Source organism: Bombus bifarius, unplaced genomic scaffold (assembly GCF_011952205.1).
Source record: "Bombus bifarius isolate JDL3187 unplaced genomic scaffold, Bbif_JDL3187 scf7180000010271, whole genome shotgun sequence".
Taxonomy (NCBI): Eukaryota; Metazoa; Arthropoda; class Insecta; order Hymenoptera; family Apidae; genus Bombus; species Bombus bifarius.
The window spans coordinates 5,658,655-5,681,564 of NW_022885586.1; the positions used below are offsets into that span (position 1 = coordinate 5,658,655).

Here is a 22,910-nt window from a genome sequence, read left to right on the forward strand (position 1 = left end):
TCTCTAAGCGATGCTTTATCGACTATTTTCTTCCCTACGTTCTTGACTTTTTATTATTATGATCGAACGCCGGCTCGACTGTTCCGCGGAAGGAGGCAAGTCCTTAAACCTATGTATAATCCGTGGAAGCTATATTATCTCGCGCTTCTGACTATGTGTAAACATTGTGTATATATAATTATATAATAGTATATATTCGCTACATATGGAGACGTAACGGTTTCGTCAGGACGACTTGATTCGTCCCCGAATATTCGTAAAAGTAACGTATGCTTTAGGTAATCATGAGCGTGAGTATAGCGCGAGAAGAAGACTGATATTTAATTAACATGGAGGTAGCTGCGGTGATTTTCACAATTATTTCTCTTTTCTCTTATTACTTTCTCTCTTTTGTATCTCTAATCGACATATGACTCGTGAAATAAATTCGAGTCATCAACTCGATACTAACGTATCGCGACAACGCTAGACGAGCGATAGCTTGCACAAAGGCAGACGTAGAATACAATTAGATAGAACCCGCAACTCACGTAAGTCATTTACGGCCTCCGTTTTTACACGAATCAGCTCTAATCGATTTCACGCAGCACACACATCGATTCACAGATACAATGCGCACATGCCTTGCCATTTGCCAGAGTAAAAATCTCGTAACAAACAAGAAACAAACAAACAAAATAAAACAGAATTAGACGCTTAGCTTGCGAATTGCCCGAGCGTCTGTTTTAACGCAAGAATCACACCTGTAGTAGTAGTAGTAGAAATAGTACTAGTAGTAGTAGTAGAAATAGTACTAGTATTAGTAGTAGCAGTAGTAGCAGTAGCAGTAGTAGTAGTAGTAGTAGTAGTAGTAGTAGTAGTAGCAGTAGTGGTAGTAGCAGTAGTAGTAGTGGTAGTAGTAGTAGAAATAGTAGTAGTAGTAGTAGTAGTAGTAGTAGTAGTAGTAGTAGTAGTAGCAGTAGTAGTAGCACTAGCAGTAGTAGTAGCAGTAGTAGTAGTAGTAGTAGCAGTAGCAGTAGTAGTAGTAGCAGTAGTAGTAGTAGCAGTAGTAGTAGTAGGAGTGGTGGTAGTAGTAGTAGTGGTAGTAGTAGTAGTGGTCGTAGTAGTAGTAGTAGTAGTAGTAGTAGTAGTAGTAGTAGTAGTAGTAGTAGTGGTAGTAGTAGTAATAGTAGTAGTAGTAGTAGTAGTAGTAGTAGTTTCTATAAGTATAGTATCACGGCCTGGCTGCTTCAGATTTCCTGAGTTTGTTTATCATTACATTTACATCAACGCGTCATATAATCGTGTCGATTTTTGAGTACCTGGGATGGTAGCTCGCTCCCTTCCTCGCGAAATTTTGATGCAGAAAAAGGAAGAAAAAATCTGACTCTTCGAACGTTTCCCTCAATTGTCGCAGAAATTAACGCATAGCAGAATATCCGATTTTAACGGTTTATCGCTTAGAAGAGGAAGAAAAGAATGGAAGAACGCTATGAATGTCTGATTAATATCTTAAGTACGACAATGATTGGCAGTCGTTTCGCAGATACTTTTTGCTAATTCTACTCTCGGTTTACAATGATTTCTTAGCCACAAACGAGATCTTCAGCCAGCTTTGAACTTTCAACGGACTTCCGCGGCTTCATTTTATTCCGTTTTAGGTAAGATAATTTCCGTCCCTTGACAAAATTCACAGGCGGTTATTTGCGTTCTCTCTGAGAACATACGAACGTTCATAACTGGCAGACAATTCGTGAACGGCTTAGCCGCGTTTACGGCGTCGTTAATCCGTCTTTATAATGACCGTAAAGCCGCGCGGAGGCGAGTGCACTCGTACGATTCGGCATTTACGAGCACCGGCACGTTCACCGTTTATTATTGTCGATACCGAGAGAGCTGCGTGTTGCCAATACCATCGAGCATTTTGTTATGCGTTAGCAACTTTCTCCCATCGTTCTATCCCATTCTCCCCTACCGTTCGAAGACCACAGACCGCGAATTTCTAATCCCCCAGCAGAATTTTCTTTTCTTCCATTCTATTTTTCCAGATCGTTGTTACAATATTTTCAGAAATTAAATATCCACCTATTACATATAATTTGTTCCTTTTTCTTTTTTCATTTTTTAAGTTCCAGTTAATCGACAGAAATATAATCGGTCCTTATATCGATCAGTTCGGATGGGAGCGTTTTCACGGTTACGCACACGATTGTCTCTCTAAAAACTATTGCAATACTGTAGTTGGTGGTATTTTATTTCAAGTGACTATTGCGAACTATGTTCAACGGACTATTTTATTTGTGGGATACACCCGACTGGAGATTTCGATGGCGGGGTGCTCTCGGCAACAGGGAAGGGGAGGGGGCGTTCGTGTAAAAATATTTAATATGTATATGTACATTTCGTATATATATATATACAATATACTTCTGATTGTATACATATATGTGTATATATATATTTATATATATAGCTATATAAATACTGTCGTAGAAAACTATGATCTGCAGGGAGGGACGTAAATATCTGTCACTTCATAAGGGAGACGAACGCACCCCGCCAATTCTTCTTTTTTAACTATAATGCTTCCTTATAACGTGTGTGTACGTGTGTGTACTCTATGCAGCATTCAACGAGTCTGTACATGTGTGAGTGTATATTTCGATGTGTACGTGTTTGTGCTGTGTACATGTTCGTATAATAACGTATATTTACCGCGACGATTGGTAAAATCGCCGCCTCTATTCGCACAGTAAAAAAGAAACAAAAAAAATCTTTCTTTTTCAAAAGATTGAAGAAAAACGAAGAAGAAAGTCTATAGACGAGATCACTGAATTATTCACCAACTTTGCACGCGGTTGATCAACGCGTGTACGATTCGATGATCGTCATAGGGGGTTGGCAATCAATGTGGGGACACTTTCTATGCAACCTATATTTCTTAGCGATAATGAAAAACAATAGAACATTGAACGAAAATGATTTAAAAAAAAATGGTAAAGAAAGTCTTAAACCTCGTCGCGTTCGATTAATTATTCACAATGGCACGAAGAAAACGATCAATCCGACTTTCCATTTTCCTCTCTTTATCCCCATCAGCATTAACTTGTTCAACGATACCTAGAAAACCTTTTAGCTTCCTCCTTCGATCGGTGTCTATTATTTTTTCGTTATTCATTATTTTCCCGTCTCCTTGTTTCCTCTCCTTTTTAAGATTCTCCTCCTCGATAAAACACCGCGAATTAAATTTGTACTCTGCGAAGAATTTTTTTTTCTTTTTTTATTATTTTTTTCCCCATTTTTTCCAGCTTCTTCTCCCTTATTTTCTCTTCCATTTTAACCTTTGTCTCGCAATATGGTCACGCCTGATGCGTAATATTTATAGAGAGCTTTTTTCAAGGCAAGAAGTGGTTTCTTTGTACCGATTAGACCTGGATTCGCGTCTCGATCGATCATTCCCGTATTCTTTTCCTCGATCTAAAACATGTCTATCTACGAAGCTTCCAGTTGTAACCTCGTGACGTGTCAATTCGTGGATTCGTCGGCAGGAAACGAGCGATTAAAAATTTCACTGTCTACAACAAGCATTAAAATATCACGTTTCGAGGACTCATAATAGACGAATCACCGTAAACGAGTAAATTTTACTTCGGTTTCACGATTCACATGGCCTCTTTGCGTGGTTCGTATACAAATATTTCGATCGTATACAGATACCCTCGTAAGTATATACAATATAAAGTTTAAAAAATTCGAGAATCTCAGCGTCGAACTCGCCCAAACTCGTTGCAAATCTCACGGCCTGATAATTCCGATAACACATTCCTTCCAAACACATGTTCGTGTAATTATTGTCTTGAATAAAATGTTATAGCTTCGGTTTACCGCGTTTACAGCTGCGGTTTACAGCTTAAATCCCTAATAAATGACTCTCGAGAATTCGTACCGGAAAGGGTGAGGATCGACGCTACTCGTCAAAAAGTTTGCTCGTTTCGCGCTCGTCCACGTTCGATTGGTGAACATTTTCATTTTTGATTTTTCGAATCTATGTAATGTTTAACCCTTTTCTCTTTCTCTTTCTCTCTCTCTCTCTCTCTCTCTCTCTCTCTGTCTCTCTCTCTCTCTCTCTTTCTGGACGTATCACTTCACGCAGAGATACATACACAGGTTTCGTTCGTGAACGATGTATTCCTATCGTCAGTGGCCTGGTAAAGTCACTGAGAATCCCTGTGTTTCATCGGTAAAATTCTCTTACAAGCTAAGAAAGGATAAGTATACTTCGAGTATTGTGTTGTGTACAACCTACTAAACCTAGGCAAAAAGAAAAAAAAAGAAAGTAGGTGCTAAAACCTACAAAAAGAATTTGTCATCAGACAGAATCGATTCTCTCATTTGCTCGTTACCATTCTCTGTCTTTCACACACATATGCGAAAGAACAAAAAAAAGATATAACCAAAACAATAAAAAAGAATAAGAAAAGACAAAATAATAGTCATTATACTAGACAACTCGGAACGGAAGGAATCCTAACGTTTAAATCGCGTTGCGCCAGTACATATTGCTAAGTTTCTCTTTTTGGCTAAACGTGCCTAATTGTGTATGTGTATGTGTATGTGTGTGAAATGTGCGCGCGCGAGCGCGCGCGCATTCGTGTGTATGTATATATATATATATACACACACATACATACATACATATTTATATATATATACACATATATATATATAATATGTATTCTCAAGGTATACCATAAAATCAAAGTAGCTCGTGTATGTATTCAATTAGTAGGAACCATTTTAGTATTATACATTTCGAGCCTAAACACGAAATCGCGCGCATAATTGCGATCTACGAGTTCGAAACTGCCTCTTCCTCTATCTTTCTTTTCGTCTTCCGCTCTCCACCCTACATATCACTCGAAGAACGAGAATCACGTTTGTAAAATTCTGGAGCATGATTCAAACGAGATACGATAATATTAAAAATCCTACATATACCTATCGTGAAACGAAAATTCGTTGGAAAAGAAATATCGACCAGTTTATAAATAACGCAAGTTGAGAGAAGAAAATCGTTGATCGAGATGAGTCAAAGACATATAAGAATGCGGAAAAAGACTTCGATGGATGCTCCAGGAGCAAAAGCAACACGAACATGAAGAAAAGATGGATCGTGGTTCTCGTTCTACTCGTGACTCTATACTATCAGTCCCCTTGCATCACATTTTTCCTTCTTTCACTTTCATTATTCTTTTGGAAAAAAAAGTACACGAGCAACTAATCGTCTATGAGCAGATCTCGTCCACGGGTGAAAGAATCGTGTCGTTCCCCTCAAGAAAGAAGAAAATCGCCCAAGCCGAAAAAAAGAACTTAAGTACTAGAAAGGTCATGGCAAGCCCTGGGGGATGGATTTTTGTTTCCAGTTCGATTAATCGACAGGTTCGATTGAATAGAAGAACGAAGGGGGGGGGGAGGAGTTCCGCATGACGAAAGGAACGACAAGAAGGGCCTGTTCTCGATTATTTTATGATTCACCTAAGTCAAAGCCTTCTTTTCCTAGTTCGCGCGCTACTTTATCTAATTCTAATTTCAAAACAGAGCAAAATTTCAAATTCAACTGACCAGTTTCAAAACGCATCATCTCGAGGATTGTGTAAGAAGTATCTCCTTCTTTTTCTATCTCGAATCCTGACACCATTTATCACGTTGTCCTAAGAATTCTCTCCAGGCTATTAAAGAAAGTTTGGCCGACTTCGCTAAACATAAACCAGCATTAAGATTTCTTGTTTGCCGGTTGACATGTTGAGCTACCCGGTATCGTTCTGTTTCATATTCCGCCTCTTTCCCTACGATAAAGCGAATAGACAATTAACAATCGCAATAATCGTCGCACTTCTATAGAGCGACTCTTAATCGGCGAAAACACGACCGCACGTAATTTTAAATCACGCGATAATACATAACTTTTCATGTATATACGTTTGTGTATATGTGTATGTGTATTACCACAATACGTTAAAAAGTAAAATGTAGTATGTGTGAGAGTGTATTTAATGTACGTAGTGCCTTGTATACGCATGTTTGCAGGTGAGTGCACTCTTCTAAAAAATACAAAGGGTGCTAACCCTGGCGCTACACGTATTCACTCTAGCCATTACTTTAATATTCTCTTCCCCTCCAATTATTATTATTATTCATTCTTTTTATGTGTATCCGTGTACGTACGTACGTGCCGTTGTAAACTAACTTCTCTATAAATCTAGACAATATATATTTTTCCTCAACATTTATATATAATAATATGATGTAATATAATAGTAATATCATCGCGCCAATTGCGTACACGCTACGATCGCTGTTCTTTACTTGTCTTTCTCTCTTTTCTCTTCTACCTATAGAAAATAAAAAGGATCAAACAGTTTCCTTGGCGTTGCCTGGCTTCTCGATTCGAGACTTTCGTCTGCGATCCTATAGAAGCACAGTCGTTGATACCATGAACAATATTTTCATCGCAATATATCTTTTTCACTTGAACATTTGCTGTAGCGCAACTGACATCGTCGAATAGCCATGGTGATAGACCTCTTCATCTCCAATCGTTTCACCATATTACTTTCCCCTAAGTTCATGATTCATGAGATTCATTCGTCTTGGTCTGTCCCATTACTTATCGTTTATCGTGTTCACTGAGGTAGACAGATGGAATATTTTAAACAGGCTAAAAACTGTATACGCGCATATACGCATGTGTATGTGTATTCACACACATATCCTCCCGGAAAGCGTACGTGTGTCTGTGGGCAACGAAAAATTCCGTTTGTTTCTCTGTAACGAAGGAGGAATTCGTTCTCCAATCCAAAGACACATGGGTACGTATGTGGTCTGCAGTGACTTCATTTTCTCAACTTCTTCCTTCTTCCTTCTTTGGAAAAAAATCAAAAGCGTTCCATCTCTCGTAACGAAAAGAAAACAGGAGTAAGTCTCTACTGAGGTAGTGGATGGATTTGACGTGAAGGAAGAGGACGTGGCTGGATCCAAGAGACAGGACACGTCTCTTCAGACATCACTTCTTAATTGAGGCACGTGTCACCAAATCTGGTCGGAAGATACGTGCCATCTATTCTTTAACGATCTCTGGCTCCTCGTTCTCGCTGAAGTCATCTTCTTCGCCACCGGACGATTCGCCTTCGTCCAAAAGTCCAACGTGCCTATCCTGCAACGTATCCTGACGATCCTCGTGCACTACTCCCGGTCCTCGACCCTCATCTCTGCCGATCATAGGATAATCTTCGATCCCACGACTGCCTAATTTATCCATCGCGCTCATGTGAGCCATCTTAGCCGCGTGTGCAGCCGCTACCGCAGCAGCTTGCTCTGCACTAAGTCCCATTGTGGTCAATCCGGAATTCTCCGCGATAAATTGTAGATACGTATCGATGATCGCCGATCCAGTGGCGCTGGTGTTATGATGGCTCGGATGAAGATGTCCGGGTGGATGAAGAGGAGCCGTATTTGGCTCACGGCTGCCGTGCATGGTGTCTAAAGACTTGGCCGCAATCGCCGTCGCAGTCGAATTTTTGGTGTTAATGCCGCTGTTGCTACCGCTTACTTTGGTGATCACAGTGTTATTGTTTGGCGTTGGCGATCCATACCTCAGGCTGAGCGGCAGCGTTAGGTCTTCCGGGTCGTCCCCGCCGCAGATGCTGCTTCCGGCCTCAGATGGCGCGCCTCCTCGAGGTATCTCCAGTCTCATGTCACCCCTTCTGGGTCCCGTGGGACTGGCACGAGCTCGTAACTCCGCGGGACTCACCTTGACACCCGCCTTGGCCAATAGGCGCGACGCCAGTTCAGGATCGAACGGACTCGGCATCGGTAGTACTGGTAGGTCCTTAGTGCTGATTCCACGATGCTGCCGCGACATGTGCGAATGCAAAGAGTTCCTTGATTTCGCCACGGTGCCGCAGAGAACGCAACGATAGCCGGGACAGATCGTGTGCTTATCTTCCAAATGAGTTCGCAATGTGTGGGCAGATCGATAGATCTTACCGCATTTCGGGCAGGGACGTGGATCTGTGGCGCGAACCCGCATCATGTCCAAACCGCGGCGACCGACTGAAAAAAGAAGACAAACAAAAGGCTGATGAAGGCGAGTTTTCCGAGTGAAAGTCATCTGTCGTCGTCGTTTTTTTCTTTTTTTTTTTTTTTTTTGCCGAGAAACTTGCAGCTAAGAGTAGCGCAAGCCCCAGCCAATTAAACAGCATGGAAAGAAATAAAAAAATAAACGTTGAATAGAAAACGAAAGACAGAGAGAACTTAAGGAAAAAGAAACGTTGTTCCGTTGTAGAACTCATAATATAGTCTTGGCTTGGTAAACTGAACAAATGTGGATCCATTGGAACGAAGATTGACGAGCCACGTCAGCTTCTTTGAATACCTTTTATTGTACAAAGCATTACTTAAATAGTATATACTTCATTTCGTGTGTCTTATGTATAATCTTACGTACGCTAGTATCTGCTAAAATAGTGCGTATGATGCTCTATACATTGTTCGTGGCACGAGCTGTCGCTTGTGAAAGGGATTTCCATCGAGCAACTTGTTAAATTAAAAATCAAAGATTATAGGATATCGAGTTTACCGGAAAATAAAAAGATCGATCGTAACGAATGTTCGAGACTAGCCACCATCGTCGTATCTACGAAGAATAGAGATCGTTTCTTTTTCACTTGCGCAACCAACAACTCGTGCACGCGAATATATAATATATTTATATTTATATATATTTTCCTCGTAATTTTATTCGCAGCGTATCCTCTAGTAACTATCGTACATCGGTGTGTCGAAAAAACTTAACCTGATCGGGGGATATTCTTTACCTAGGGAATACTGACGAAAAAACACAAGACTGTAGAAAAATAAGGCTAGGCGCTGTTCTTGAATCGACTGTTCATCGTATGCTGGTCGATCGTTTCTCCAACGTTCGCTGACGCGTTATATCGTCTGTCATTTCAATATATATTCGTATATTCTATGTTTCTCTACGCGTGTGTGTGTACGTGTAAATATACGTATTAATATTCGTATTGCGGCGCGTTTCATCGAATAACGATTACGGAAGCATCGCACAACTAGTCCCGATACGCGTTCAAACATTCTTTCTTCCACGCGCCGTTCTTTCCTTTCCCAATATTTTATCGTTCCGTTCTTCTACTGTTATAAACTCGACTATGTTTCGCCCGTAGACTAAAAACTTTTCCCGACTCGTGTTTTACGCTTTTCCTTAAAAACTACGCTCGTTAACGTAAGGCTGGCTTACTCAGCTTTAGAGGAACATTGTTTTCTCTTGTTTAAGATACGTTAACCTAATCATTAATTATATTATCGTCAACATCGTAGTCTTACAAACAACGTCGACCTTATTAATACACGATCTCTATTGATGTGACTACAGTTTTTTCCTTTTTATCTTTTTTTCTTTTTTTTCTTTAATCAGGCTCTACTAGAAATACTGTTTCGTACATTTTTTTTCTTTTTATACAAAATCAACTCTTTCTCTCTCTCTCTCTTCTATATATATATAGATTTAATATTTATATATATATATATCTCTCTCTCTATATTTATATTTATTTATTTATATATAATATATTCCTTCTCTTTTCATCTCTTTTTATTTATATATATAATAATAATAATAATAATCTCCCGAATATATTTACAAAGTGTGCGCTTCTCAGTGGGCATTAATTGTCAGGAAAAGAGGTGGGTGGTTGTGCGACGTCTCGAGAATAAAGCACTAAAAAGGGACAATGTCATCCTAGACGTAACTCGCCTCGAAATCGTTCTCAACCCTCCTCTCCTCCTCCGCTGCTACCATACAACCCCTACCATACAATCCATACAATCCATACAATCGCGTATACAACCCCTTCGAACGATTATAGACTCCGGCACGCGAGACCTTTTCGTAGAAACGCACCCTCCACTGTGTCCAAGAAACAGATACCGAGACACGTGTGCTCGGATCGATGAAACGATGTGACAAAGGGAATAAAAAAACCGCGTTCAAATTCGCATACCGAACAAGGTACTTCTAGAAACAAACGAAGAACAGATAGCAATATTCAACCGAGAAGAAAAAATAAAACATTTAAAAAATACGAAATCGGATATGCGCGACAAGAAAAATAAAATGACTACGAGATTTTAATGTAACCCAGACAGACAGCCAGCGATCGTTCGTTGCCTCTTTATCAGACGTAAGTCCATCTAAGCGTCTTTATCTGATCCCATTGCACCGGATGCTTCAAACGCATGTGGTTCCTCACACTGTTAGGGTGAGAGAATGTTTTCGCGCAAGAGGCAACGGGACATGTGGGCGAGTCTCGCGGATAATGATGCTCCAAGTGAGCCCTCATTGTACTGATATCCAGCAACATCCTACAACAAAGGGGACACCTGTAACCGTGCTGTTGATGATGATCGCGTATCATCTTTTGCTGCCTGTAGTCCGCCGGGCTCCGTTGATATTTGGTCGTAGTGGTGCTCGTGGTGGATGCGGTGGTGGTCGACTGGTCTTGCTGCTGTTGCTGCTGGTCGTCTTCCTGTAGCGCCTGATGATGATGGTGAGGAGGAGGAACGGATAGTGGATGATGATGACGATGCCGATGATGTTGCTGGTGATGGCTGTGGTGGTGGTGGTAAGCCGCGCCCTCTGCCTCATCGAGCCCGTGATCTGCAACCACCACCACACCAACGTTACCACCAGCCACCACCATCATAAACTCAAACCCAAGCCCCTCCCTAATAAAAACAGAGAGTACCAAAGCGCGCGAATATGTGTTCAAACCGCCTTCCGACCCCCCGGATTTCCCCTGTAAATCCTTACCCACCCGTATCACCCCATTGATTCATGCGGAATATCTAGAGAGGTTACGTCTCCCGCAAATAGTTACCGGTTACTGGTATATCTGGCGGATCGCTAATTGCTCTCTCTCTCTCTCTCTGCTCGATATCGCGCGCAATTGGCAGACAGAGGACTGCACGGAATTCGCGCAATCACCGCGTAAATCGAATACTGACGGTAGAGACGCTTGAACGTGTCCCGGCAGAATCTCACGTGCCAGATTATTACGGAAACCGTTCGATTCTCTCTGTGAATATACGCGCGCGTATGCGTGGGGTGGCTGAACACGCTTCCCCGGATATTATAGTTCGTCGACTCCAAAACCAGATCCACGCGGATTTTGGCTCGAAGGTGGCGGAGGTGTGTAAGCGTTCTTTATTACGTGTTAACTTAGAAAATACCCCTTTTACTTTACGTAAGCGATCGAGCATATTATACTCGATAGATTTTCCATGTTTGCCACGTCTATCTTCGAATCTGCCGGAAATCTTATTACGGACCTTTCGTTCGTACCGTGTCTATTATACTGTCTTTTCTACGTATGATATCCGTGATCGTGGAACGTTAAGCGTACCTCGTTACACTGTAAAACGGTAAAGTTCCTTGTCTATGGCAAGGATTCTTGATCACTTCGTCTGCCATCTGCTTAAAGTCTGTAGAAAATAGGAATCTGAATGTGACCTCGCTGATACAGGCGACCACACCTCGAACGTCACGCTTTAACCGTTTTAACCTCCCTCGTTCTATGTATAAATACGAATCAGGACGTAACCTGATTTTCTCGAATATCTTCTCTTTTGTAAAAATAACGCGACGATAAACCGACTGAAATCGAACCGAAACCGGATAATATCTATCATGGATACAATGACAGCGACCATTTCGAGTTCTAAAATAATCCGATCGAAAATCTCGATTCGTTTCTGTACCAATTACGGTCATCCTGTATCGACGAATGACATGCAAGAACAACCCCCGACTTCATCTGGTCGCGGATCGTTTTTTGTGGATGCTGTTCGACGAGAACGGGACGGCAGACGACGAGGACCGCACTCATGGCAATGAGGAGGACGAAGAGGGTGACTGATGCTGCTGTTGATTAGGATTGTTCAAACTGGGCCGTTGGTGTATTCCGTGCGCCTGAAGCTGATGATTGATCAGGTAATGCTTGGTCTTGCACCGTTTCCCGCACACGTTGCACTGCGGCCACGTCTCCGGCGGCGGCCAATTCGAGTGGACATTTTTCACGTGTTGCCGAAGGTTGCTCGGCGACGAGTAGCTTCTGCCGCAGTAACGACAGAGAGGCCTAGCATCGTCGTGGCGCAGTGCCGTGTAGAGTCTCGCGAAATTCTCCACGGCTTGCGTAGTTTCGCTGGCGGCCGCAGCCACCGCCGCCATCGCGGCTTCCTCCCTCTTCGGCATCACCGATCCTACAACCAGGACGTGCCCGTCAGTTGATTCTCTTTCATTTCTTTCTTTCTCACTCTCTCCCTTTTACATTCAGGATTTATTTCTCTCTGTCGTTTCGTTCGTTCTTTTTCTCACAAGCGTCCGTTCTTCTCTTTTGCTCTTCTCAACACATACAATCATACAACAGTTGCTCCTTCTCATATACGTGCAAACACATTAAGCCTCTCTTCTCACCGACATACGCCCACACACTAGTCACACACGTGTGACCAGTCTCTCACACGTGTTCCTTTCCTCTTTCTTACTCTCTCTCTCTCTCTCTCTTTCTCTCTCTCTCTCTCTCTCTCTCTTCCTCTCGTGTCTTCAACGTTTTCTCACTTTCTCTCTCGATCGTGTTCCGCACCCTCGGGCCACACGATATCGTACCCGATCGATCTTTCCTCTCTCTCTCTTCCTCTGCCACGTGCACACAGGCTGCACTTCATGCACACGCACTCTCATACCTGAACACACACGCACGCAGGCTACTCTCGTACTCTCAGGGCATGCCCGGTTGTAGGATGTTTGGTGTGTTGTTGTAGTTGTTGTTGATGTTGATGATGTTGTAGCTGTCAACGTTGATCTCGTTTAACAAATTAACTCTACGTCGATTCGTGGCGAAACCAGCGCATAGATCACGGAACTCGTGCGTAATTCGGGCTACCTGCGCACGCTTCCTTCGATCCATCCCTTGAGACCTTAAACTGTGTTTCAGAGCCTGTTAATCGAAACTGAAGCCGTCTTGTCGGATCGTTCCCTTTTCTTCTCGACTATTCTCTAATCGTAAGACGTTCTTTTTCAATCGGGTCCAGCGACAGCCGCGGGAGACTGTCACCGGAAGTGCTCTTCTGCTCGCGCCTCGTCGACAAAATCGTAGGTGACAGAAGATAGAAGAGAAATGTATATGATCCTCCACAACGTCGCCACCTTCGTCCTCGTGCATTCCAAGCTCTCGATGCCAGAGAGTAAGAGAGTAAGAGAGTAAGAGAGAGAGAGAGAGAGAGAGAGAAAGAGAGAGAAAAGTAACGGAGGGGGAAGGGGAATAAGAAAAGGAGAGGCCAGGATATAAAGGCAAAGAAAAAAAGAAACAAAAATAGAGAAGAACTCAGACAAAAGGGAGTTTCAGATGTAAGAGTAAGATAAGCGAAGACGAAAGACAGGGTGGAGTCGTTAGAGGAGGAAGGAGGAGTACGAAGAAAGGAGGAGACAGTCAGAAAGAGAGAGAGTGTGCGAACTACGTAAGAACCCTCGTATTGATCCACCCTCTACGCCTCGTTACGACTATCTTTCCTACGAATCTCTAAGCAAAAGGCCTCTCCCACTTTCGTGCACGTCTCATTACGTAAAAGGGCAAGAATGTGCAGGCACGATGTGACAGGTATCCGCCTTCGAAATTGTCTTCCATAAGTATTGTGCCACCCTCCGATTCATTCCGCCACTCTGGATTCCGCCACTTTGTTTAGAGAACCATAGAGGACGATCCTCCACCTCCACTATTCGAAAACGTTATTAACTTTACGGCTGATGAAATCGCGTTTAATTTACGATTGTGTACTAACGTCGATCGTCTATTACAAGTCGAATCAGCGAGAATAAGGATTAATCTTGGCCTCGTGAAATATGACCGGGATAAGAAGCTTCACACGATGGAAAAAGCGATCCGCGGTCACCGCACAGAGAGAGTTTTGCGCGCAGCTTGTGATTTACAGCGCTGGGACGAGCCGATTTATTAGAATTACGTGAACGGTACATACACCCGGAAAACCATATTCAACGATGATTTACGTATCGGCTCTGCCGCGTTCTGCTCGGAATTAAGGTCACGCTGCACGTTCCAGCCACGAATCGGTTTTGAAATACCGGTTGTTATCTATGATGAAAGTAAACGCGCTAACGAGTGGTAAAAATGACACCTGCGCTAGAATCGCGTGGAAGGTTTTCTCAACCATCCAATTCCTTCGTTTTCTGTCTTTTTCATTTGAATCGAGACTTTATTGCCGGTAGCACGAATTTATTACCATTAGATACAGTGTGTCTGGTAACTGATAGTAAGACCGAGTAAGGTGTAATTTTTCATGAAAAAATACCGCGAAAACGCAGGAAAAACTCCTTTCGAGAAAAATGAAAATCTGCTTGAAAATTCGAAAATTCGATACACTAACTGTAAGTTTCTACTCAAGTATTTATATTTTTGACGTATTTTTCATGAGGATTCGTCCCTTGCCCGATTATGTCACCAGTTACCACATACTCTGTATACAAAATACAGTTAGCGCAACACGTTCGCTTTGCTTACAAGAATTTCGTTTTACTGTATAGAATAAATATAGAAAGGCCACGTGGAACCGTAAAAGTAACCGTGGAAGTAAAGAACCGAGCAAAATTCGAATAATTATGAGGAAACTTTTTCTACGCGAGATAGAATCACGTAAGACAGTCGGCTGAGTAATTGTACCAGCGAGTTCGATCGATTAGGGTGGGAAATGTACGTGCGCGCTTGATTACAACGGACCTTCGAGCCGATCGGTCGGAAGAGAGTGATAGAACGTCGGGAATGACGGGGGATGGGGAGGGACGTCGAACCGGAAGAGAAAGCACGAGGGTAGAAATGGAATGGTGGTCCTGTGACAGAAGGACCACAGAAGCGCTATGAAATATAGACAGACGATGAGAAGTACAGGATGTATCTATAGTAGCGACTATTCAAAAATGCAGAAAATGTTTATTCATCGATATCGTAAAAATATCTCAAAAATTGAAACATTTTACTCTCGCCTAAGAGCTATAGATCCGGATGGATTACATCAAGAAACAAAAGAATTCCAAAGAAAAAAAGATGGAAGAAAGCAACAGGAGGAATGGAAGTAGAACGAACAAGAACAACGTTCTACTTCGAAAAAAAGAGCCAGATGTAAATTGAGAAAACTGAGAAACAACGAAGAGGTTAGAAGTCCAACACGAAGAAAGAGAAAAAAAAGAACGAAAGCAATGAAAGGAAGAAACTAATAAGCGACAGACGAGAGAGGAAGGAACGGTGTTGACGAGGAAGGAACTTCAGTAGTGAGGCTGGGATGATTGCGCCATTCCATTAGCGGCGTCGCTCCGACGAATTGCGCTGCATTAACGAGGAGCCGCTTCTCAAGAAGCAGTCAGCACGCTGATTGGCCGAAGGGAAGTCGAAGATCGATGTCTTCGGCTTTCCGCTAAAGTTCTTCGCTGTCTGTCTCCTCTTACGCAACGAAATGTCTTGGAAACGTCGATCCCGCGAACGACCGCGTGGGTATCGTCATGAAACTGCCGGATAATTCTCTATACCAACGAATACATCGAGACTAGTGGGCTCTCTAACGCGGGCGAAACTTTAGATCCTTTCAATCATGTCGGCCATTGACTCTCCCTGGGGGACTAATCAGGGGAAAATCACTGTAGCCTTCCTTTCGCGGAGGATCCTTTTCATTGGTTCTCGGTCAATCAAACTCGCAACCGGCTATAAATTTCTCTAATTATTTGTATTCTCCCTTCGCACGAAAATTTTGTATCTTGAGGAAAGATTTTTTTTATGAAAATTCTAGAAAGATAATCTTCCTTGATCGATCGAACTTTCAACTGGCTATAAAATTTTCTAACAATCTCTATAGGAAAATCATATTTTTTGAAGGAAGAATTCTTTTATGGAAAGTTCACGAAGACGATCTTGTTCTTAACTGCAAGGATGCAAAGATTATTACCAATATTCCTTTTATCCAATAAAAGATTCTTTCGATATTAAAATTCCTTCTGTCTTCTTTCTCCTTTTATCGCGTTGTAAATTCAAGTAAGATCGACGCGAAAGTTCGAGCAAAGCTTCAGCTTTTCAATAGGCCCAGTTTAGCGTTTCCTCGGGAAGTCGAGCAATTTCGAAGCGATCAATAACCTCGCTCTTTATCCGTCCCGCGTGCCGCGCGTCGAGTTCCTTCGAACGGTTATTCCCGTCGGAAGGTACACCTGGTTTCCGGTAGCGAAGTTTCTTTAACGATCGGTTACATCGAACGCGGCTCGGCACGGCTTAGGTTTATGACAGGCTGATGTATGGGGGCTCGGTGAACGGACAGAGAGGTGGGGAGGGACGTGGCGCGAGAGAACCGGGAGAGAAAAGTTTAATTTAGGTGGCCCACGTTGTTGCCTACGAACTCGTGGCCCTCGTGCGCATCCACCTCCACCGCGACGCCCCTTGTCAGAACCAAGTTTTTACGAGCCTTCTCGTGAAGCTCCACGAAGAGCGAGCGAGAGAGAGAGAGAGACAGAGAGAGAGAGAGAAAAGGCGAAAAAAAATCGGCGAGAAAAAGTGAAGAGCGTCGCGGTGCTCGGGCGAATAACTTTTGTCCTTTCGCTCGTCGACTCGTTTTCGCGCGTTCTTTGTTACATCTACACCGGTAATTCCTCCCTTCCGTCGTTCTCTTAATTAACCCTGACGTCGCGAGGATATACGAAATTCCAAAGCGACACGTTTGTCGAGAGACGTACAATCCCCTGGGAGACCGGAAGAACCTGCCAATCACGAAACCCAATACATAGTATCGGTGTCTCCCTTTCCTTCTTTCTTTTTCCTTAAATTGAAAAATCGTGTATGCCTCGGGGCGTATCGCGTGTGTGACGCGTGACAAGACCCGCGTGTCAAGCGCCGTTCCTCTTTCTAAGGCACGCTACTATAGAGGGAAAACTATATAAGGGGTTGAATCCGCGGGGATGGTTGGAAGAGTAGTTCGAACGACTTTGGACAGTGAAACGGCGTGAGAGACGGGTGTTTGGACGATCGTGGGGATCCTGAGGAAGCTAAGGGTGGTTGGTTGGCGGTGGCGGCAGTGGCGTCAGTGACGGCGTCAGCGGGGGTGGCGGTGGTTCAGTGTGGCAAGGGTGGGCGCCGGGGGCAAGTGAGGGCAGATCAATGCGGACATGTGCGGGAAATTGCACAGGGATCGATCCCGGGACCCTCGGGGGAAGCACGGCCTCTCACTCTTTCTCTCTCTCTCTCCCCCCTCTCTCTCTCTCTTTGCTCTGTCTCTCACTTTAGCCCCTCCTCCCCCATCTCGCTCTGCTGCTGCCCTCGTAACCGTCTCTCGCCTTCTCACAACTCGTCCCTCTCTTCCTCGTTCATGAAAACGTCCGATGGCTTTTGCGCGTCGCTCAACCAACTTCGCCTGGAACGCTCCTCTGTTCCCGTTTCTTCCCTTATTTTTAGAGGACATTTGTTGCGTCGTCTCCGCGGATAGGGGCCGGCTAATTCGAACGTATTTACCGACGAGAAGAGATACGAGCTTTCTTTCTCGGAAGTAGCTCGTGCGTCCTTTAATCGAAAGGGATGAGCCACGTCACACGATGATAACGAGCGGCGTGTAATTAAGTTTCTTAAGATTAATTGTACGATTGACGTGCGTCGTAAATCACGGGGAAATAAATGGAATTTCACTGACTGTTTAACATCGGTGAAAAATCTGGAAACGACCAACTGTTCGAAATCGTATAGAATCTATTCGAGAAACCCTCCCAGCGGGGGATCCAAGGAAAACGGATATCCCGAGTTGACAAAAGCCTAACACGTTAGATAGCGATATAGCGAAGCAACGAAGAATGAGACAGAACACGGCCCTGGGGTGTTACCTTCGGTGAAATTGATGAGAAGTTGCTATAGAGAAAAGTGGATGGTCCTTGGATTCCCTGGGATCTACGCAGCGTCGAAAATTCGTGACAATGGCCAGGACGAACCTAACCTAGCGGGATCTTCATGAAAAATGCAATCTAGGACAAGGTGGAAGAAGAAAAAAACGAGCTCAAATGAGAAATAGAACATTAGCGGCATAGAACAAAAAGGGTCGTTCGACATAAATATCTCTGACAGAATAAAATATCTATTCTCTCTCCCTCGCTATCCTCGACCTCCTCCCTTCCTTTCTTTCCTCGCCGCTTTAATTTCAAGCTCTATTTTAATTTCAAATACGTCTGTCCGCGAGACTGTTTTAAAATTGAAGCGGCGCGCGAGCTTTTAATAAAAGCACTATACGCGCGTCCAGGTCGCCTTTAATTCAGAAACTACACCGAGAACGAACATTTAGCGCGGCAATAACGAAACTCTATAATCTCTCGCGTCCTCTCTAATCCCTCCTGGCGAACGTGAGAACCGAAAATAACGCTCGCAGTCTGGACTCGAAACTCGGATAGGAAAGGCTAAAAGCTTTCTAGCAGACAGCGGCGTGTTGGAGAGAGGGAAAAAAACGAAGAGATGTGGGGAAAGAGGGGTGAAAAGTAGAGAGAAGAGGGTGAGGAGACGGAGACGGGTAAGGTGAAACAGACCTCGAAGCAACTTGTCCATTTCCTGATACCGGCCACTCGTTGGAATTCAATCAAACTTGCAAAGCTTTCCAAGGACCAGAGAACTCTCTCTCTCTCTCTCTCTCTCTCTCTCTCTCTCTCTCACTTTCTTCTTCTTCTTCTTCTTCTTCTTCTTCGGGTAGCCCGAGCTTACAGCTAAAGTAAACAACGAGTCCCCGATAGATAGAGGACCGCAGACCTCGAGACGATAACAACGACGAGGAGAAGGAGAACGAGAAAGGAACGTTTCTTCCATCGTACTTGTTTGTACTTCTTCGAGAAAACTGAGAAGTAAGAGAAGGATAAGAGAGTTTACAGTGGAGAAAATCACTGGGTGAAGAAGGAAGTTGAAGCGAGGAAGAAGATGGAGAGTGGCGTGGAAAATCAATGTGGTCAGAGAGAAGATAGGGGTGGATGTAGCGAGAGAAAGAGACGGATGGTAGCTGAAGACGAAGGGGGTTCCTTTATGTCGGGTCACGTCTTTAATATACCTCGCGTGGGCGGCGGTGGCTGCGGCAGCTTAATCAATCTTCCTGCTAAAGTGTGCTGCACCACCACCCCATCCGTCGTTGCTGCAACCGTGAAATCCAATCTCATTCTATCGTTCCTCTACGTTCGACGCGGAACAATCGATACGCTCTAGGCGGAATAAGCCTGGTGTACGCGATGCCTGCACATAGAGAGAGAGAGAAAAAGAGAGAGAGAGAGAGAGAGAGACCTATGCATTCTGTGCTGGTCAGAAATTAGAAAATTTATATAACATGAACTCTGATATACGTATCCAAGTGCATGAAGAGTAGGACCACCACCGTTATCAATTAGAGAGAAATTTAATTAAGATGCTCGCTCCGTTCATAAAAGAGGTGGGATTTAGTTTCTTTAATTAATTCCACCGTATCGTGTCCTCTTTCTTCGTGCGTTACGAAATCTCTACGGGAGCCGGACAAGTTTCCCCTACCTCTATTTTTTATTCGGTTTTGAAAGGGAAGAATCGATAAGATGGGACTAAGAGCGATACCTGGATTGTGCACGAGTAGAATAACAAAAGGGACAAGGCGCCATGTGACACGCGCGCTCCAACCGCGCGCACTCTCCGTTCGTCATTTTTCTTGATGGCGCGCCAAACTTTCGTAATTTCGAGTGGCAACGTCTGCGACGCATAACTCGTGGAAAAGTTAGAGCTAGACGAATATCACTGTCAAGGCGTTCGTGACTCTTTACTCTAGTTTCGTTGCTATTCTTTACGTTAATGGAGCCTCCTGTCAATTCTGTTAATGACTCTTCACGACGAAAACACGAGTGGAAATTAGTCAATCCGGAATAACTGACGCAATACCATCTCTAAGTAACTAAATATAGTTACGATAAATTTAGCTAAAATAATATTACCAAGTTGAAACTCGTGTACGTTCAACTTCTTTTCCTTCTCTTCGAGGCAATATAGCAGGACTCAGAGATACTTCTAACCTAAATAACTCTACCTTATCCTATCCTTTAATTTCACCGCGTTTCTATCGTTGTCCCTCTTTGTTAACGAAATTAGAAGGAGAAAAGATAGGAACAGACAGTTTTACGCAGCGATCTAACGACTTTGCGTCCGGACAGCAGACTAATGCGATAGATTCCAAAAGGGAATTGCAATTGTCATTTGTCCAGACGACGCAATATAGGATGAACCGCCCTTCGGCTTGGTCGATCATCCCCTTTCCTCGCGCACGTTCCGCCAACACGTGGATGCCACGAGGGGTAAAAGCGAGGAAAAAGGGGATTCCAGAACATTAAGGAGACAAGAAACGAGAAGAACCAGCAGGATGAAATCGGGATAAGGTGAACCTTGGTAAGAGGGAGTAAAAAAAAAAAGAGTAGCAGAGACCAAAAAATACGCAACCACGAGGTAAAAGGAGAAGCGAATCCAACGAGCAAACATTTGAACTCAACGGTCTACGTTTCGCTTATCGCACGAAATCCCATTTTTATTCTTCTACCGATCTTACCCTGCCCTCTATGAGTGGCCATCTTTTTTCTACCAGCCCCAAAGCCTCTATGTATCTGATCGTCGACGGCAAAGTGGGCCACAATATCCTTATATCCCATCTCATTTCCTGTTCTTCCTCTCTTCTTTGTCTCTCCGCTCTGCCCTTCTCCCCAACCACTTTCCAAGGCAGATTACACTTTCCTAGGGAACGCAATCGATCATACGTTCGCGTGTTATTTGCTCGACTTCTTTTCCACGAAACTTTTAATGCCACCCTTAGTTCTCGGCCAAGAGAAGAATCAGTATTCTGCGTCAAGCGAGCAAGGGAGAAGTAAGATGCGAGACGCAGGCGTGTGGAATTAAAGACGGGAAAACTTATTCTTTTTCGTGGTCCTCCTCAACTACGTGACGCGCGTAACACAACCGATCTTTCGTTCATTCTTTACGATAATCACGCGATCACTTTCATACTTTCCCTGCAGTTTCTCTCACAGTTGTTCTTCCCAATGTATGTCGAAAGATATTACGTACACGGCGTGGAACGTCGGTTAGACGATAGAAGAGACACGCCGCTTTTATCAGACAAACTTATCAAGTTGATAAGAATCTAGCGAAGTCCGAAACGGACGGTTAGGTTATCCGGATCGAATCCGGGTGATAGATGACTGTAATCTGTGAAGCGGCGAACGGAGAGCCGATTTCACCAGCTTACGTGGAGATTTCCAGTGTAATGGCGAGAAAATTGGAGAAAAAGCGGAAAAAAGCCTTTCGAGCGTTTCGAGTGGTGATTGAGGATTGGGAAAAGTATTATTTATTTAACAGTAAAATCACCAAACTAATTCTATAGACCTGTGGATTTATAACGATGCACTTTTGGGCATTTCAATGAGTTTTTGGATAATGAATATGAATAAAGCTTTGCTTCAAAGCTTCTATTTTCATTTCTATGCTATCAATTTTATACTTCCACCTTCGGTGATTCTAGCATTAAGAAACTTGTGAACAATGTAAAAAAATTTCTGTTCGATGAAATTGCGATGTTCACCCGAATGTCTAGGAATTCAAATTTGTTAAGTCTACAAATTGTTTGACTCTAAATATTTCAAAAAGTAGCGACAGATGCAAAAATTAAAAAAAAAAAAACTCTTCCTGAAACCACTTGTTTGAAATCCAAAATACCCTTGACCTAGGACAATCGTTAAACTTAGGATGATGATGACACTCGAAACTAATTGCACGTAAGATTAAAAAGAAAAAAAAAACGAAGAAACAAGCAAAAATGGAAGAAAGACATATGCTAGCGAGCCATCATCTTTAACGACAGCAGGAAGTAGAACCATTTCCTCGTGGTGTCGGTTGAAACCAAAGCGGCGAATGCTTTTAGATGCTCACTGGCTCTCAAAGGTGACGTAGTTTCACTCCAAGAAATAAGAACAAGACGATCTAACCGACCGCCTGAATGGCAGGGATTGCGGGTTGAAGGTAAAAACGGAGAAGGCGCAGGCAAAAACGAAGGGTGGGAGGAAGGGTTAGAATGAACGAAGAGAGAAAGCGAGAGGGTGGCTGGAACAAATGCGAGTCTCCTCCTCCATTTACGTCGGAACTACGAGCGTCAGGGTTGGGTAGCACAGACAGGAGATGGAAGAGATTCGTGGAAATGCCGTGGAATTGGATAAGCCGGCAGGGTTTGTTTTGCCAGGGGTTCGCAATAGGGGTGATAGGCTGATCGTGTACTAGCATCGCGTGGCCCACGCTCACTAGGGTCTTGTATCGCGTGTCCTGTGCAACTTTCTTCTCCTCACCCTCGAAAAACCCTGATCCAATGGCTCGACGCTGACAACGCACTCACACTGTTAACGATTCGATCCGTGAATGGTATAGATCGGCCTGATATCACATATACCGTAATGCAAAGCCTTTTTCGCGTGATATTGCAGTTTAAGTTTAGAAAATACAAAATAAACTCTTATATACATATCTGCTATCTGCTATCTCGAGTAGAACTGAAAGTGACCGATCGTAAAAATGCAATTTGAATAAACGAACTTGAAATTCACCGTGTCAGATCTAATTCGCGTGGAAAATGAGGAGAATTGAAGCAAACGTCTGCTAACAAGCTGGCTCAGAAACTATCGAGAAGGAGGGGCTCATCAAACTCTGTCCGAGAGACAAGTTGAATCCTATGGAACACGTGGAAAACGAAACGAGAGATAGGGTGAGGTCGAGGGTGAAGAGTAAGGTAAAGTTAGAGAGGAA

The 22,910-nt window shown here is 43.4% G+C and overlaps 1 protein-coding gene across 2 annotated transcripts in view; it reads right to left on the bottom strand.

The window, feature by feature from the left end:
* Nucleotides 1–4,881: 4,881 nt before the first annotated feature.
* The window catches only part of LOC117216279 (protein abrupt-like), a 67,605-nt gene continuing 49,576 nt past the window's right edge, over nucleotides 4,882–22,910 (bottom strand). For both annotated transcript variants that reach the window (XM_033462862.1, XM_033462863.1), the window contains one exon: nucleotides 4,882–8,091. In XM_033462862.1, the coding sequence (XP_033318753.1) occupies nucleotides 7,097–8,091 (995 nt within the window). In that variant the 3' untranslated portion in view covers nucleotides 4,882–7,096. The remainder of the gene's footprint in view (nucleotides 8,092–22,910) is intronic.